The following is a 15,673-nucleotide window of genomic DNA, read 5'->3' on the forward strand; positions in this document are numbered from 1 at the left end:
GTTACATTGAGCTGGGTGAATGGAATATGAATGACAGTCATCCATTATGCTGTAATAGAAATAAGACCATGCGCATTAAAAAAATTATCATCCTCCCTCATCTTAAACGTCACCGACTGCCACAGGAGCAAGCCAATTCCTCATTCTACACTGCTCAAAAAAATTAAGGGAACACTAAAATAACACATCCTAGATCTGAATTAATGAAATAATCTTATTAAATACTTTTTTCTTTACATAGTTGAATGTGCTGACAACAAAATCACACAAAAATTATCAATGGAAATCAAATTTATCAACCCATGTCACCCTCAAAATTAAAGTGGAAAACCACACTACAGGCTGATCCAACTTTGATGTAATGTCCTTAAAACAAGTCAAAATGAGGCTCAGTAGTGTGTGTGGCCTCCACGTGCCTGTATGACCTCCCTACAACGCCTGGGCATGCTCCTGATGAGGTGGCGGATGGTCTCCTGAGGGATCTCCTCCCAGACCTGGACTAAAGCATCTGCCAACTCCTGGACAGTCTGTGGTGCAACGTGGCGTTGGTGGATGGAGCGAGACATGATGTCCCAGATGTGCTCAATTGGATTCAGGTCTGGAGAATGGGCGGGCCAGTCCATAGCATCAATGCCTTCCTCTTGCAGGAACTGCTGACACACTCCAGCCACATGAGGTCTAGCATTGTCTTGCATTAGGAGGAACCCAGGGCCAACCGCACCAGCCTATGGTCTCACAAGGGGTCTGAGGATCTCATCTTGGTACCTAATGGCAGTCAGGCTACCTCTGGCGAGCACATGGAGGGCTGTGCGGCCCCCCAAAGAAATGCCACCCCACACCATGACTGACCCACCGCCAAACCGGTCATGCTGGAGGATGTTGCAGGCAGCAGAACGTTCTCCACGGCGTCTTCAGACTCTGTCACGTCTGTCACGTGCTCAGTGTGAACCTGCTTTCATCTGTGAAGAGCACAGGGCGCCAGTGGCGAATTTGCCAATCTTGGTGTTCTCTGGCAAATGCCAAACGTCCTGCACGGTGTTGGGCTGTAAGCACAACCCCCACCTGTGGACGTCGGGCCCTCATACCACCCTCATGGAGTCTGTTTCTGACCGTTTGAGCAGACACATGCACATTTGTGGCCTGCTGGAGGTCATTTTGCAGGGCTCTGGCAGTGCTCCTCCTGCTCCTCCTTGCACAAAGGCGGAGGTAGCAGTCCTGCTGCTGGGTTGTTGCCCTCCTACGGCCTCCTCCACGTCTCCTGATGTACTGGCCTGTCTCCTGGTAGCGCCTCCATGCTCTGGACACTACGCTGACAGACACAGCAAACCTTCTTCCCACAGCTCGCATTTATGTGCCATCCTGGATGAGCTGCACTACCTGAGCGACTTGTGTGGGTTGTAGAGTCCGTCTCATGCTATCACTAGAGTGAAAGCACCGCCAGCATTCAAAAGTGACCAAAACATCAGCCAGGAAGCATAGGAACTGAGAAGTGGTCTGTGGTCACCAACTGCAAAACCAGTCCTTTATTGGGGGTGTCTTGCTAATTGCCTATAATTTCCACCTGTTGTCTATTCCATTTGCACAACAGCTTGTGAAATCAGTGTTGCTTCCTAAGTGGACAGTTTGATTTCACAGAAGTGTGATTGACTTGGAGTTACATTGTGTTGTTTAAGTGTTCCCTTTATTTTTTTGAGCAGTGTATTATAACAAGGCTTATAATATGTTATGATCATTATAAGGTTATTATAAGACATTATAAAGGGATCATACACACTCAAGACAATTAGATTTATTATAGTTTCATAATGCTCTATGACTTTATCTATAAGGTCCTACAGTATGAATATATTTATAAGGCGATCTAAGTCTTCATAAGTAGGTGTGTCAAGTAAAGTGACACCACAAGTTATAATACTTTTTTAAAGACAAATTTGTGCTTATAAGAAGTTATAAAGCATTATAATGTTAGACTTTAGTAATATGTTACTGTTTTTCTTTCTTAGCTGCTGCAAGCATGTCTGGGTGAGCTATTCCAGGCCAGACTAGGGAGTTCCTCAATGGGTAGGGAGGATGCTGCTCCACAGAGCTCCATGCCATGGGACTCCCATCCCTCCTCCTCCCACCCCACCTCCCTGCTGGAGAGGCTTCAGAGGCCCAGTCGGGGGCTCCTTTCACAGGAGGTAAGTACTTCCTCTCCGGGGGATCGACATTATTGCAATGTCTTGCTGGTGTTTTACCTCAATGATTATGATAGCTAGAAATAATAAATAAACCATCTATTGTGGCCTTTCCAAATAAAGTGATACCGAGTTTATTTCTAGAGCATTCCATGCGATGGTGATGGAAAACAACTGTCACGCATGCGTTAGCCACAGTCAGTGAATCTTTGGCAATTACAATGTTCCATGTCTGTTTCATGTATTTTCCTTGAGCAGGAGGTGGAGGGACTTCTGCAGAAGCACAGGGAGGCGTCGGTGTTCCTCCATGTCGAAAGGCTGTTGAGAGAGAAGAGCTTGGGGCTCCGAAACATGGAAGTGCGTCACAAAGCCCAGGAAGAAAATAGTGATCTAGCTCAGTGATCTATGGCAAGACATGATGTAGGGGTCCCCGGATTTTTGGAAAGCGTTTTAGTAAGCGTCGGAACGGAAAAGGTTGAGAGCCCCTCACATACAGTACTGAGTACAATTCATGATGGCTGCTCTCCTTAGAAAAAACACAGTTATGTATGGACTGGCAACTGATGAAAGACCAAAACTTTTTCCTTGGAAGTGTGACAGAGAGGTTCTTCATGCACACGCACACATATCCTTTTACAATCTGTATACAACCTGACCATAACGTCACAAAAGACATCAGACTGATATCACTGCAACCAGGTTCGCCTACTGGGACTAGAATGCTGGGAGGGGGGCGCAGGAGGTGTCCCTCAACCCTATGTGTGTGTGGAGGCCTATTTGTGTTGAGACTATTTTTAGGATGCTGTTGTCAGTTACAGACACAATCTGTGATATTTCCTGCTGTTCAATGGTCATATCAATGAATAACCATTGGTTCTTGAGGACTCTAACTTAGAAATGCCTTATGAACTTAGTGCAACTGCATTACTCTATCATAATCTAAAATATAGGTGGCATTGCTCCATGTTTATGCTTTTTGTGTCATCTTAGTTTTTGTTAACAATAATTGTATAACTTAAAGAAATACGTATGTTTAAAACTATCATATCAATCTTTTTGATAATCTGTGCATCCATAGATAAGTGTATGAATTTAAGAGTGGTTTCATTTTTTCAGCTCCACCACCCTGCTTAAATGGCAGGGGCTGCTGTTGGGCTGAAACACAGACTCCAGATTGTGCTACATAGCAGTGGAGGTTTTGAGTTTTAGAAAATTGGTCTACACAGTATTGACACAGGAGTAGAGATAAGTCTTAAAACCTTTAAACAAATCTAAGACTGATTTATAAACTTTTTGCAATGCACTTTTGATGTAAACCGTTATGCCTGTATTGCTTGTATCAACATTTCTATGTCTCAAATGTGCTTGGAAATAAATAAACAAAGACCATGAATTGTGGTGGATTCATATGTTTATTATTACATTTGACAGTCAGGAAGCTTCATATATTTTCTCAAACCAGCAACTGCAACATCCTAAGTCAAGTTCTACCTAGTTGTCTCTGAGTATGGAGCACAAGAACTGGTCAGTTAATTGCTTGCAGGGCGTTTGTTTACACTGGGGCTCAGTTAGGGGCACAGCTGGTCCTCATCAGGGCAGGTTTGGGCTGGTGTGCTGTATGAAGTCGTAAAAAGGAATGCAAAGGGCAAAAGATGGTACAAAAACAAATCCTCCTTTTTCACGCGCCACCAGTGAGTTGCAGTGCAACAATAATGAAGGGCAACACAATCCCAACGACAAGTCCAACGATGTTGAGGATCTTGGCTATCCTGATAGCCTCTGCTGCCGCTGTTGCCTCTCCAACTGTGTTTGCATTATCCGCCTTCAAACACACAATGGGGGATAATCAATGTATTATCCCACTTTCACTTAGTTAACCATAGAATCCACTTCAAAAATCACACAAGCTATTCAATTGTTAATCAGCAGATGCGTTTGTAAATACCTTTATAATTGCTGAATATTGGATTGAGTCTGAATTTTGGATATCTTACCCTGCATGAGCAAACTATTGCAGCAATTCCAATTGGGAGACAGCAGCATAAAGTGTTGAAAATGGACCATCCCAGGTAGTTCAGTATGTAATAATTTACTATTTTTCTCTTTTGGCTCTCATTAGACCCGGATTCAAATAGTATTTCAAATCTTTCAAATACTTTGAACATTTGTTTGAGCCTGACTGAAGTGCCACAAGGGTGGAGTTTGCAGTTTTGGGACTATTCCATTGGTCCCATTATGCCAGGCCAGCTCAATAAAGTGCAGCTAAAGTGTTCGAAAGAAACCAAATACTAGTTGAACCCAGGTATGGCTCTCATCAGACGGAATAACTAATGAAGGCTGTTGTAGGCTACAGTTGCTCTTACAAACAAAAATCTTTATCTGCTGCAGTGAAAGACAGTGTTCAGTGTTCCTTGGTGAGTGTCTTCAGTACTGGAGTTGCGTGCTGATGAGGACTATGAACAACCCACACATGCATCGTTTTGGGCTTGTCTGGTTCTCATTAACATTCCAACTGCGTTACAGGAAAGCTTTCAGGCTGTTTCAAGTCACTCTACTCACTCCAACCTAGCATGAGATGCAGGAAGAACTGCTGCACAAGCAGGTACTGCAAATGCACCAATACAATTCTTCAAAAATATATATTGTTTTTGTGATGTATTAATCTATTCATTTTATATAAATTATCCCCAACGTGGATTAACATCTAAGGAAAGATGATATTACACTATCAAACAAAAGTGTTCAGTGGTTCCCAACCGGGGTACTAGGACCCTTGAGGGTACTTGGCCTACCCACAAGGGGAACTTGAGAAGACTCATGAGCTCATAGGGTTACTGGTAAAGTGCACATGAGGGGGTTGTACCCCCTCAGTTGGTGGTACAGTAACTGAAAAAGGTTGGGAACCACTGGTCTAATTCAATTAAAACCAAAACGTGGGTTATATAACCGAGCAAAGTTTTTTTTGTGTGTGTGCAACAGTGACTCTGATTCACAATACAGTGCATTGTTAGATGATTGCCAACATGGTTTGAGCCAATCAGTAAATGTCACCCTCTAGTGTTTGCTGAAGATACTGCTGAGGCATAGCGGCTTCATCAAGAGACTACAATGGTGTAGACAAGTACCTTTATTATGGAGTAATAATGAGAACAGAAAATAATTAATGTTTTACCATAATTTAGCCTGAGTACTAGTGATGTGCGGTTCAGCTGTTTGTTCTCCAGCAACCACCCGCAATTGCTAATAAGCCGTCAGTAACCGCCCAACTATATGTGACAAAGTTAAAATCTCAGGGTCACACCCGACCCTAACCTGCGAATATAGAAAATGTGCTGTACAGTTCCCTTTTTTCTCTCTTGAACAATGCCATTGTTCTTCAACATTTATTCATTTATTTGGTGCGCGTACAGTTAGGCCCTAAAGCTTAGGCTTACTCACTAATGCCAGATAAAAATAATAAAATAAAAACCTCAATGTAGCCTATAAATATGAATTGCACAAGAAACATACATTTTAATGCAGTGTTTTCTCTTTATTCAACCCATCCTCCACCCATCCGCCCTTCACCCACACAATATTTCATGACCTTAAACCCGCCCGCCCCGCGAGGCAGGGATGACAATTGGGTCTTGTCAAAAGAAAATACAGTATCATGATAAGAACACACTGAGAATGGAGCACAAGCGCTGGTCTGTTAATTGCTTGCAGGGCATTTGTTTACATTGGGGCTCGGTTAGGGGCACAGCTGGTCAAACATTTGCAGCCCTAGGAATAAAATGGGCAAAAGATGGTACAAAAACATACACTCCTTTTTCATGTTGCGGTGAGTTTTTGTGCAATAATAATGGTGCCCAACACAATCCCAATGATGTTGAGGATGTAGGCTATCCTGGACGCCTCTGCTGCTGCCTCTCCAACTCCGTTTGCATTATCCGCCTTCAAACATACAATGGGGGATAATCAATACGTTTGTGTCTCTTTGTTAACAATAGCTGCTGCGCGATCTCTAATGTTAAGGAAGTCTCAAGTTTTTTGTAAGAATACCTCATGATAAACTGCAGACCATACTATTTACCAATAATTTTTCCACTAGTAACCGAAGCTGGTACTAAGACCGCACTCAATGAGCTGTATAAGTAAGCATTTCACAGTAAGGTCTACACCTGTTGTATTCCGCGCATGTGACAAATAATGTTTTTATTTTATTTGATAGGGCACTAATCCGGACGCTTATAAGAAATCCCACTCCTATCTCCGACGAGCTATCAACCAGGCAAAGCGTCAATATAGGACTAAGATTGAATCCTATTACACCAGCTCTGACACTTGTCGGCTGGCGTTGAGGAGTATACCACCTCAGTCACCAGCTTCATCAATAAGTGCATCGATGACGTCGTCCCCACAGTGACCGTACGTACAGTCGTGGTGAAAAGTTTTGAGAATGACACAAATACTAATTTTCGCTAAGTCTGCTGCCTCAGTTTTGATGATGGCAATTTGCATGTACTCCAGAATGTCATGAAGAGTGATCAGATGAATTGCAATTAATTGCAAAGTCCCTCTTTGCCATGAAAATGAACTTAATCCCCAAAAAACATTTCCACTGCATTTCAGCACTGCCACAAAAGGACCAGCTGCCATCATGTCAGTGATTCTCTTGTTAACACAGGTGAGAGTGTTGACGAGGACAAGGCTGGAGATCACTCTGTCATGCTGATTGAGTTAGAATAACAGACTGGAAGCTTTAAAAGGAGGGTGGTGCTTGAAATCATTGTTCTTCCTCTGTTAACCATGGTTACCTGCAAGGAAACATGTGCCGTCATCATTGCTTTGCACAAAAAGAGCTTCACAGGCAAGGATATTGCTGCTAGTAAGATTGCACCTAAAATGACCATTTATCAGATCATCAAGAACTTCAAGGAGAGAGGTTCAATTGTTGTGAAGAAGGCTTCAGGGTGCCCAAGAAAGTCCAGCAAGCACCAGTCTCCTAAAGTTGATTCAGCTGCGGGATCGGGGCACCACCAGTGCAGAGCTTGCTCAGGAATGGCATCAGGCAGGTGTGAGTGCATCTGCACGCACAGTGAGGCGAATACTTTTGGAGGATGGCCTGGTGTCAAGAAGGGCAGCAAAGAAGCCACTTCTCTCCAGGAAAAACATCAGGGACAGACTGATATTCTGCAAAAGATACAGGGATTGGACTGCTGAGGACTGGGGTAAAGTCATTTTCTCTGATGAATCCCCTTTCCGTTTGTTTGGGGCATCCGGAAAACACCTTGTCTGGAGAAGACAAGGTGAGCGCTACCATCAGTCCTGTGTCATGCCAACAGTAAAGCATCCTGAGACATTTAATTCATTTAGCAGACGCTCTTATCCAGAGCGACTTACAGTTAGTGAGTGCATACATTTTCATACTGCCCCTCCGTGGGAAACGAACCCACAACCCTGGCGTTGCAAGCGCCATGCTCTACCAACTGAGCTACAGGAGACTATTCATGTGTGGGGTTGCTTCTCAGCCAAGGGAGTGGGCTCACTCACAATTTTGCCTAATAACACAGCCATGAATAAAGAATGGTACCAACACATCCTCCGAGAGCAACTTCTCCCAACCATCCAAGAACAGTTTGGTGACGACCAATGCCTTTTCCAGCATGATGGAGCACCTTGCCATAACTAAATGGCTCGGGTAACAAAACATCGACATTTTGTGTCCATGGCCAGGAAACTCCCCAGACCTTAATCCCATTGAGAACTTGTGGTCGATCCTCAAGAGGCGGGTGGACAAACAAAACCCCACAAATTCTGACAAACTCCAAGCATTGATTATGCAAGAATGGGCTTCCATCAGTCAGGATGTGGCCCAGAAGTTCATTGACAGCATGCCAGGGTGGATTGCAGAGGTCTTGAAAAAGAAGGGTCAACACTGCAAATATTGACTCTTTGCATAAACTTAATGTAATTGTCAATAAAAGCATTTGACACTTATGGAATTCTTGTAATTATATTTCAGTATACCATAGTAACATCTGACAAAAATATCTCATAACACTGAAGAAGCAAACTTTGTGAAGACCAATACCTGTGTCATTCTCAAAACGTTTAACCACGACTGTACATATCCCAAGTCTGGAACCAACATGACCCTGAACAGCTTCTAACCCCCAAGCCAAAAGACTGCTAAATAGTTAACCAAATAGCTACCCGGACTATCTGCATTGACCCTTTTTGCACTAACTCCTTTGACTCATCACAATCGCTGCTGCTACTGCTTATTCTCTATCCTGTTGCCTAGTCAATTTACCCCTACCTATCTACTACCTCAATGACCTAGTACCTCTGCACATCTACTCGGTACTGGTACCCCGTGTATATAGCCAAGTTATCGTTACTCATTGTGTATTTATTCATTTTCTATAATTTTTCTATTTTTCTCTCTGCATTGTTGGGAAGGGCCCGTAAGTAAGCATTTCACTGTTAGTCTACACCTGTTGTTTACGAAGCAAATGACAAATCAAACTTGATTGATTTGATTTGAAAAGGGAGACAGCAGCATAAAGTGTTAAGAATGGACCATCCTAGGTAGGATGGCATATTGGTGCAGACTTGGGTTGTTTCTGTTTTTCTGTAGTTCGACGTACTAATGTGAAACAAGTTAGAGCTGGTCCATGTATGTCCCAAATAAGCAGTGGCGATTTTAGAATGTAAATCTTGGTGGGGCAAACTCCCACAATTTTTTTTAATGCATGCCAGCAAAGCCACTACACAACACTAAACAATACATGAATTGCACTATAACGGTGACAAACGGTGCCCACAAACTGTTAGGGCCTACATAAAGCTGTCCCAACAGCAGAGCTTTCTTTTCAGCACCATGTAGTGAGTCCTTACCTCTGTTACACCTGGCTATCAGCGGAGCCTTGTCATTCAGCCTCATTTACTGCCTTGATATGTCTGACTTGCTTAAACAAATGTGGTTTCTACTGACAATTGAGATGTACAAACTATGGAATAAGGGGACGACGAGCGTATAAGAGGCAATCTGTAATTTCGATTAAGACATTAATGAGCGAGCTAGGACGGACGTAGTCAATCAAACTATTTGTTCAGCACTTTTGAAATGTACAGCGACAGAATTCAGAACATGGGACTTTCTTACAGTATTCTCCCTGTACACCAAGTCAGAACCGTAGGATAAATAAAGGGGGCATATAAGCAGACAATTCTCTGGATTTATGGTGCTTTCAAGACAACTGGGAACTCGGATAAAATAGGTCGACTCTTGACGTCAGTGATCTTCAAGTCGGAGCTCTAGAAACAGGCCCGAGTTCCCGACTTGGAATTTCGAGTTGGATGATCGTATTTTCCCAGTCGGAGCTCAGTTCCCAGTTGTCTTGAACTCACTGAAGTCTGAGACTTCCCAGTTCTGAGTTTCCAGTTGTTTTGAATGTGGATTGACAGCATGGCCAATGTATTCAACCTTTTATGGCCCATGGTGTTGAATGTTTATCCTTTTAAGCTTGGAAAAGAGAGCCTTAAACAAAGACATGGACCACACAGCCACTCCACTGAATAGTAGGCTAGTGATTGCTTTGCAACGCTTGCAGTTAGCCACTGATTCCTTCCAAACCACTCATTGTTGAATTTGCGATTCCAACTTTTTGTGTAATGTTTATGTCCAATGGCCAAAGAGCACTGATACTTTTTATCTATAATTTCTCTTCATATGACAAGGATTGAAAAGGATTTGCCAGTAGATTGTCGACTTGATTCATGATGATGACTGCTAGCTTGCTAGCTAAGATTTTGAAAGTATGATGTTGACAGTCCAATCAAAGCTATGGTAGATATAATGTGATTTGACGTCATTTTATCTGTGGTCAATGACCTTGACCCTTCTTGGATGGGCACTTCTAATGTAACTCTATGGCAGCACCCAAGTGGCTTGAATTTTCGAGCTCTACCCATAGATTTTGCGGTGACGTAGTGTCCCCATGAGTGACAGAACACTGAGCCAATCACAGCACAACTAGAGAACATTACCAACCCTTATGCTCCATATTTTCCGCTGGCTGCCCCACCACCACCACAGAAAGCACTGAGCATGGCTGAAACACCTGCATTTTGGAGCTGCCTTACTCAAAAAAGAGACCATGTTTGTATGTGGCTTTATTAACTCAATTATACTTTTTTTTATATTGTTTGCAAACTTATATGTGACATGTATTAATGGCAAAATAACATGCAAAATAATATTAATTTTTTTGCTAAACAGGTGGGGCTCAAAACAAGTGGGGCTCTGGCCCGCCTGACCTGAATGACGGGTCGCCACTGCAAATAAGTGGTGGGGATTGGGGATCAACAGGCCTTTATTCAGTGGTTATGTGGACTAAGAAAGAGGTGTGGCATTTTTGGGAATGTATGGAAAAACAAGGGGCAAAGCAATTATGCTGATTTCCTTGCAACAGGGGAGGACCAAGGGACTAGTGGGCATCATGTGTCTGGGGGCTGGATAGAAACTTGCTGGAGTTATGAGTGGGAGGAGAGACTAACAAGTGGCAGCCTCCAATTACAAGATCCTAGCTAGTGAAAGTGGTTTCCAAGTAACATTTGAGGTATTTTTAATACTAGGCGTATTTTTGTGGGATTTGTACTAAAATAAAATGGTGATTAAGCCATGAAAGAAAGGTTATTAATAAGAACTTTTAATTTAGTTTATAATGTTGGTTTGGTAACAATGTATAAGGTGTTCTTATAAACTGCTTATACAGTGGGGGAAAAAAGTATTTAGTCAGCCACCAATTGTGCAAGTTCTCCCACTTAAAAAGATGAGAGAGGCCTGTAATTTTCATCATAGGTACACGTCAACTATGACAGACAAAATGAGAAAAAAAATCCAGAAAATCACATTGTAGGATTTTTTATGAATTTATTTGCAAATTATGGTGGAAAATAAGTATTTGGTCAATGACAAAAGTTTCTCAATACTTTGTTATATACCCTTTGTTGGCAATGACACAGGTCAAACGTTTTCTGTAAGTCTTCACAAGGTTTTCACACACTGTTGCTGGTATTTTGTCCCATTCCTCCATGCAGATCTCCTCTAGAGCAGTGATGTTTTGGGGCTGTCGCTGGGCAACACGGACTTTCAACTCCCTCCAAAGATTTTCTATGGGGTTGAGATCTGGAGACTGGCTTCCAAGTAACATTTGAGGTATTCTCCAGGACCTTGAAATGCTTCTTACGAAGCCACTCCTTCGTTGCCCGGGCGGTGTGTTTGGGATCATTGTCATGCTGAAAGACCCAGCCACATTTCATCTTCAATGCCCTTGCTGATGGAAGGAGGTTTTCACTCAAAATCTCACGATACATGGCCCCATTCATTCTTTCCTTTACACGGATCAGTCGTCCTGGTCCCTTTGCAGAAAAACAGCCCCAAAGCATGATGTTTCCACCCCCATGCTTCACAGTAGGTATGGTGTTCTTTGGATGCAACTCAGCATTCTTTGTCCTCCAAACATGACGAGTTGAGTTTTTACCAAAAAGTTCTATTTTGGTTTCATCTGACCATATGACATTCTCCCAATCCTCTTCTGGATCATCCAAATGCACTCTAGCAAACTTCAGACGGGCCTGGACATGTACTGGCTTAAGCAGGGGGACATGTCTGGCGCTGCAGGATTTGAGTCCCTGGCGGCGTAGTGTGTTACTGATGGTAGGCTTTGTTACTTTGGTCCCAGCTCTCTGCAGGTCATTCACTAGGTCCCCCCGTGTGGTTCTTGGATTTTGTGATCATTTTGACCCCACGGGGTGAGATCTTGCGTGGAGCCCCAGATCGAGGGAGATTATCAGTGGTCTTGTATGTCTTCCATTTCCTAATAATTGCTCCCACAGTTGATTTCTTCAAACCAAGCTGCTTACCTATTGCAGATTCAGTCTTCCCAGCCTGATGCAGGTCTACAATTTTGTTTCTGGTGTCCTTTGACAGCTCTTTGGTCTTGGCCATAGTGGAGTTTGGAGTGTGACTGTTTGAGGTTGTGGACAGGTGTCTTTTATACTGATAACAAGTTCAAACAGGTGCCATTAATACAGGTAACGAGTGGAGGACAGAGGAGCCTCTTAAAGAAGAAGTTACAGGTCTGTGAGAGCCAGAAATCTTGCTTGTTTGTAGGTGAGCAAATACTTATTTTCCACCATAATTTGCAAATCAGTTCATTAAAAATCCTACAATGTGATTTTCTGGAGAAAAAAAATCTCAATTTGTCTGTCATAGTTGACGTGTACCTATGATGAAAATTACAGGCCTCTCTCATCTTTTTAAGTGGGAGAACTTGCACAATTGGTGGCTGACTAAATACTTTTTTTCCCCACTGTAATATTACTAATAATATTACTAAAAATATTTGTTTTTACTTCATAACGCGGCCCATGAATACTATATTCATAATGCATAACACATTCTGAGTAGTCCAATCAAAATATTTATCCTCACAGGATATCCAAACAAAACGAAGGAGCTGATCATGGACTTCAGGAGACAGCAGAGGGAGCACGCCCCCTTCCACATTGACAGGACCACAGTGGAGAAGGTGAAAAGCTTCAAGTTCCTCTGCGTACACATCACTGACAATCTGAAATGGTCCACCCACACAGACAGTGTGGTGAAGAAGGCGCAACAGCGCCTCTTCAACATCACGAGGCTGAAGAAATTTGGCTTGGCCCCTAAGACCCTCACAAACTTTTACAGATGCACCATTGAGAGCATCCTGTCGGGCTGTATCACCGCCTGGTACAGCAACTGCACCGCCCGCAACCACAGGGCTCTCCAGAAGGTGGTGCGGTCTGCCCAACGCATCACTGCGGGCACACTGCCTGCCCTCAAGGACACCTACAGCACCCGATTTCACAGGAAGGCCAAAAAGATCATCAAGGACATCAACCACGAGCCACGGCCTGTTCACCCCACTATCATCCAGAAGGCGAGGTCAGTACAGGTGTATCAAAGCTGGAACCGAGAAACTGAAAAACAGCTTCTATCTCAAGGCCATCAGACTGTTAAATAGCCACCACTACCCGGCCTCCACCCAATACCCTACCCTGCACCTTAGATGCTGCTGCCATTATTATAGACATGGAATCACTGGTCACTTTAATAATGGAACACTGGCCACTTTAATAATGTTTACATACTGTTTTACTCATTTTATATGTGTATACTGTATTCTACTGTATTCTAGTCAATGCCACTCTGATTTTGCTTGTCCTAATATTTATATATTTCTTAATTCCATTCTTTTACTTTTAGATTTGTGCGTATTGTTGTGAATTGTTCGATACTACTGCACTGTTGGAGCTAGGAACACAAGCATTTCGCTACACCCGCAATAACATCTGCTAAATATGTGTATGTGACCAATACAATTTGATTTGATTTTAAATTAGTTTACCTGAAATCAACCCTCTAATACTGGAGGCGTAAACAACCAACAGGAGATAAGATAACAGGGGCTGACCAATAAGGGAAAAGGACCTTGCCGAAAGAACACATGATAAGAACACATCAGTGCTATTGTTTCAGTATTTGATTTATACAGTAGGCAACTCTATGCATCTTTATAGAAACAATGTTTATTGATGATGAACAAGTTGGTTGTAATTTGCTGCTACTTTAGTTGTAACTCAGATTCAAAATAATCCTTCCAAGCAGAATCAGGCCTAATTACTCACCTGGGGGGGACTATTCAGTAAACTGATAATCTGTCTTTAAAAAATATTGATTACTTTGCTGTGATGCATAATCCAGTTCCAGTTGTTATTATTCAGTTAAAATTATAGAATGACCCAGTACCATGGTGCATTTATGCTACAATGATAAAAATGCATGCTTGCAATAGTAAAATTCAGGGTACAATAGGTGGATATCACTTAGTAAACTGTGCACATTTTCAATACCCCTGAAAATCTCATGGCGGCACTCTTGGTCTTTTTTGTGTTCAGATACTGCTGTAAGCGGTCCATTATGAACCGAATGGACTGGAAAAAAGGGTGAGCTATGCTCTTCAGCGGGGTGGCAGTGGCAAGCACTCTCTGCTATAGGACTGGAGCAGTATCAAGCCTTTATACATTTGTTTGTAGAAAATGTAGATAAGGTACTGCACGGGCGTTGAACACTTCGAAACCACACGCCCCTACTTAGAGCACGTGACCTTTAGAAATCCAATCCCCACTTTGAAAAAAAAAGATTGACCGTTACCATAGTTACGAATACATTACACACTCAAGTCAAGAAGAAGAGTAGATTGACATCCACAACTATTGTAGCTACAGTAGCTAGCTAAACAAAGAAACAGCTTGTTTCATTGGTATTGCATAATCTTCATTTAGCAGATTACTGGTAAACAAATCAACATGACAAAAGAGTTCGAGGATTTTGAGAGTTTCTTGAAGAATGTTGATGAAATAAGTAAGTACCAGCACCACCACCAGTTCATCCATAGTAGCTAGCTGACGTTAGGTACGTGTGCGTTCGGTTGGAAGCTAGCTAGAGTACTAGCAACTAGCTGAGTGTGAAATTTGTTAGGGACAGATACAGATTTTACATTTACATTTTTAGTCATTTAGCAGACGCTCTTATCCAGAGCGACTTACAGTTAGTGAATACATGTTTTTTTTAATACTGGCCCCCGTGGGAAACGAACCCACAACCCTGGCGTTGCAAACGCCATGCTCTATCAACTGAGCTACATCCCATACAGTCAAGTCATTTTAGCTGGCTGTTCTGGTGCAAGACATAAGACCAATGTAGTTGGCTAACCTTAGCTAAAGTACCTTTAAAATATCGAGCTAGCTAGCATGCAGGCTTTAAGGGCAGCCAGTAGCCTAATTTCAGGTACTGGAAAGCAGTGGCGGTCAGTGCAGTTTATGATGAGGGAGGACACATTTTTTTCTCATGAGCATGGCCTTATTTCTATTACAGCATGTTGGATGACTGTCATTCATATTCCATGCCCCCAGTTCAATGTAACATCGATAGGTTTAGGCTACTACATGATACTCACATTTTCTCTATACCCATCATGAGGTTGCTACAACCTAGCCTATGAATTAAAGTTTACAACGTAGGTGCACACAGGCCGAAAGAAAAATGTGAGATGACAGACAGTGACACTTTGACAGACAGTGACACATTCAATACCGCCTTGCACACTCTTGCCTGCATCTAGCTTATCTAGGGTGTAGTCATTAGTCCAACAGTTGCAAATGAGTTTCTATTGGACAAATTCAGGTATTTTTATCCCCCTTTGCTTCCGTTTAAGAAACGTTTTTTTCAACTGATTACGCATAAACACAGTTCACTTTCATAGCAGCCACGTTGTATTCATTCTAGCCTCTATGCCCTCTCCTCATCTCACCTTTTCCCTTTGTTTGTGGACTTCAATTAACAACACATCAGCTGTATGTGACCAGGCGAAAAGAACGGTCCAAGTCAAACCATGTCATAT

The 15,673-nt window shown here is 42.6% G+C and overlaps 2 protein-coding genes across 2 annotated transcripts in view; both read left to right on the forward strand.

The window, feature by feature from the left end:
• Positions 1 to 3,570, forward strand: part of LOC311101857 (uncharacterized protein) — a 28,631-nt gene extending 25,061 nt beyond the window's left edge. Inside the window, exons 15-16 of the mRNA XM_084143071.1 lie at positions 2,004 to 2,180; positions 2,436 to 3,570. Of these exons, the coding sequence (XP_083999197.1) occupies positions 2,004 to 2,180; positions 2,436 to 2,579 (321 nt within the window). The 3' untranslated portion in view covers positions 2,580 to 3,570. The remainder of the gene's footprint in view (positions 1 to 2,003; positions 2,181 to 2,435) is intronic.
• An 11,009-nt stretch (positions 3,571 to 14,579) lies between these two features.
• ttc12 (tetratricopeptide repeat domain 12) overlaps positions 14,580 to 15,673 on the forward strand; it is a gene marked incomplete at both ends in the record, with an annotated part of 38,252 nt that continues 37,158 nt past the window's right edge. Inside the window, one exon of the mRNA XM_084143147.1 lies at positions 14,580 to 14,634. Within this exon, the coding sequence (XP_083999273.1) occupies positions 14,580 to 14,634 (55 nt within the window). The remainder of the gene's footprint in view (positions 14,635 to 15,673) is intronic.

This window comes from Coregonus lavaretus, assembly GCF_964263955.1.
Source record: "Coregonus lavaretus genome assembly, chromosome: 26".
Lineage (NCBI taxonomy): Eukaryota > Metazoa > Chordata > Actinopteri > Salmoniformes > Salmonidae > Coregonus > Coregonus lavaretus.